This window comes from Pelobates fuscus, chromosome 4 (assembly GCF_036172605.1).
Source record: "Pelobates fuscus isolate aPelFus1 chromosome 4, aPelFus1.pri, whole genome shotgun sequence".
In the NCBI taxonomy this organism is placed as follows: Eukaryota; Metazoa; Chordata; class Amphibia; order Anura; family Pelobatidae; genus Pelobates; species Pelobates fuscus.
Window position 1 is genome coordinate 273,970,088 of NC_086320.1, and position 3,357 is coordinate 273,973,444.

Genomic DNA, 3,357 nt, shown 5'->3' on the forward strand with positions numbered 1-3,357 from the left:
GAAATTTTCCTAAAAATTCTACTAACAATGCATAACAGGTAGTGCTTTAACCAAAAGGCGTTCGGGTTATTGTACTCAGCAACTTAAAGAAACAACTCCGTCTTTAATCTAACATTTGGGACGTTATTTGTTTTTTTTAATCAACTTAAAAGATACTCTTGTCACTAAAACAACTTTTACAAATCTAATGGCTTTCGACCAAAATCATTATAGGGGATGGTTTTCATTTGCAGCCTTGAGTGCATCTTTCATTCAGATTTACACATTTGGTGAAAGGAACAATTTATAAATGTGTTTGTCCTCAGTTACAAAGAGATAACGTTCACATTTAGGTCAGAGAAAGACAACAGGAAGAGGTGAATTACAGGTTTGTAACAGATTGCGAGAACAAATACTACAAAGAGTTAAGTTATTGGTAAAATGTCTCCTAGATAAAGCTGGAGCGATCAGAACTAATTATATTACAGAACGCTCGTTGTGGTGACCACACAGAAAATTCTATCAGGCTAAGATTAGATTTCTGCCGGTAGCTAAATGAACTCTTTCCCTGAGAGGGAGACATAATATATTGCTTAATCATCAGTTTAGCAATTCCTAAATATTAATTTACCACAAATCATGTGTATCCTGGTGTACAGAGGTTCTTTAAGACCAGTACAACTAAGCAAAGTTGCAGCAATCTCTGGTCAGAAAGGAATTAGTGAGTTCGGAGAAAAAGAAAAGTGAACATGTGTTTAAAGGGATACTGTGATCACCAGAACCACTACAGCTTAATATATAGTATACAGCTTAATGTAACTATACACATTAATATATAGTATACAGCTTAATGTAACTATACACATTAATATATAGTATACAGCTTAATGGAACTATACACATTAATATATAGTATACAGCTTAATGGAACTATACACATTAATATATAGTATACAGCTTAATGGAACTATACACATTAATATATAGTATACAGCTTAATGGAACTATACACATTAATATATAGTATACAGCTTAATTGAGTTGTTCTGAGGTCTACTGCTTGTCCCTGCAGGCTTTTTAATGTAAACACTGCCTGGTAACACCTCTAGTGGCAGTCACACAGACGGACACTAGAGGTGCTTTCTGGGTCAGTGCTGCACAATGTGCTCTGTATGTAGACGCTGAACACTCCACATAGAGATGCATTGATTCAATACTTCTCTATGGGGAGATGCTGATTGGTGAAGATAGTGTTTTGCTGCGCATGTACAATAACCTTCCCATAATTTCCAATGGGAAAGCATTGGATTGGCTGAGATTGTCAATTTTGGGGGTTGAGCCATACAAAAGAAGACCCGCACAGCGCTGCAAAAAGGTGAGTAAAACACTTTTCAACTTCCGGAAGAGCGGGGCCGGCCACCTCAGCGGCACTATTAGAGCTATAGTGTTTGTATCCTGACACTATAATGTTCCTTTATCAGTTTCCACAGCAGAGAGATAAAAAAGTTGGAGTTGGGAGCCTTATTGATTAATGCAGTGAACTAAATAAGTATGGAATCATAATGGGGTTTCATTCACTAAAATGTAGTAAATAGAAAATCAAATTGCAAAATATAGCAATCAAAAGCCAATACGGATTCAGCTTTAACTGTAGTTGCAGTTTGGGGATTTTAGCCTGAAGCGGTGTATTCAATTCACTGCAACTCTGTGTTTAGTGAGTAAACCACATTGGCAACTTATTTCTATGACAATTATTCTGTGTCTGAAATAGTATTAGCAAATCTCCCAGTGATAAGTGCATGTAGAGAAATGAAAATGTCTAGATTTTACACATCGATGAGGATGCGAAGGCTCTGCAGTGGTTACTGCTCCTAGGTGGAGATCATGGATCACTTGGCTTTAGCAAACCCAACACGGTCGTTTGCCCGATCAAAGACTGTATAGTACTGTCCAATGAAAACATCCCCGATTATCCACAGGGGTCCTGCTGGAGGTGGGATATCAAGGCCTAGAAGTCCACTGAGACACACGGTTTGGCCAGCCTGGCTCAGCTTCAGTACATACTGCTCCCCTGTCAAGGTGTACGCCTTCCCTCCAAAGCTGAAGGTGATCGCAGGTAGTGATGGAATTTTACTACAAATAATCATGTACTCTCCACTGAATAATGGGATGGCTCCAATTGCTTTCTGTATTGCTCTCACTTCTTCCACTGGCCCAGCAATCAGGGAGGTTCCCGTGTCCACAATAGCCTCACAGCCGCCTTTACAGACAGTGAGCTGATCTCCAACTGCCACCTGATCCATACGTATCTGCCAGTATGCCTTGCGGGTCACATTCATGTAATTGAAGTCTCCGGTATAATATTTAGGGTCTGTGCCACCTAGTAACAGTTCTCCGCCAGGCTGAGAAGCCGGGTCACGGTTCAGATAGAAGGAAAATAGATTGTTGTCCACCAGTTTCTGCTCCATGATGTCATCAAACACAGTGGGGGCACCGTCTACAGAGATCCGAGGGTAGCCCATGCCCAGAATGCCATCAAACTTGGCTGCCACGAATGTGATACCAGGCTGTTTGATGGCTTCGGCAAAAAGCTGTTTCTTTACAGCCAGGTTACCGATCGTCACAGTGTCTTCGCTCAGGTACCCAGAGAGGCTTCCACTGCCGTACTGGATGGAGAATTCTGTGCCATTCTTCACGTAGGTGGAGGATCTAGTGTCAACATATTTATGATGCACCAAGCAGGCCAAGTCCAGTATTGAGCAGTGTATTGATGGTACCCACAGGTTAGAAGATCCCGTGTCAAATATCACCATAAATTTCTGGGGAGGAGTCCCGATTCCAATCTCTCCATAATACTGTGCATCAAGGTAGTTCAGCAAGGTTTCTGGTGTGGGACTACCAGCCTGGGGAAAGGCAGAGATAAATTTTTGATTCGCCTGGTCAGCAATCAATTTCCGCAAGTCCCCACTTGCTTCTGACATTGTACGGCGAATTGACTGGAACTTCTTTAGGGGAATCCTTATTAAAGCAGAGTCTGGCTGGATCAGGGAGCACAGCAAGAGACTCCATACTAGCAGGGCACCCATCATGGTCTCCTTCCTGGAACTGTGTGTCTTCTCTGTATTATGGCAATTTTCATTGCCATAATACAGACAAGGACCGGGGGCTGTCAGGAAGCTGTAACTTACCTTCACAGCAGCTCCTGTCAGCTCCCTTCTCTCGAAGGGAGCTGACAGGAGCTGCGGTGAAGGTAAGTTACAGCTTCCTGACAGCCCCCCTCCTACAGCCCATCCACTGGACCACCAGGGAGTGAGAGCCCCCCTCCCTGGCCAGCTAACAAGCAGGGAGGGGGGACGAAAAATTTAATAAAAAATAATA

The 3,357-nt window shown here is 42.4% G+C and overlaps 1 protein-coding gene across 1 annotated transcript; it reads right to left on the minus strand.

Annotated features, from left to right (window-relative positions):
* Positions 1–1,025: 1,025 nt before the first annotated feature.
* LOC134608892 (cathepsin D-like) lies at positions 1,026–3,089 on the minus strand. Its single transcript, XM_063452117.1, has one exon. The coding sequence runs from the start codon at positions 3,066–3,068 to the stop codon at positions 1,869–1,871; it is 1,200 nt and encodes a 399-aa protein (XP_063308187.1). The 5' UTR covers positions 3,069–3,089; the 3' UTR covers positions 1,026–1,868.
* Positions 3,090–3,357: the final 268 nt, after the last annotated feature.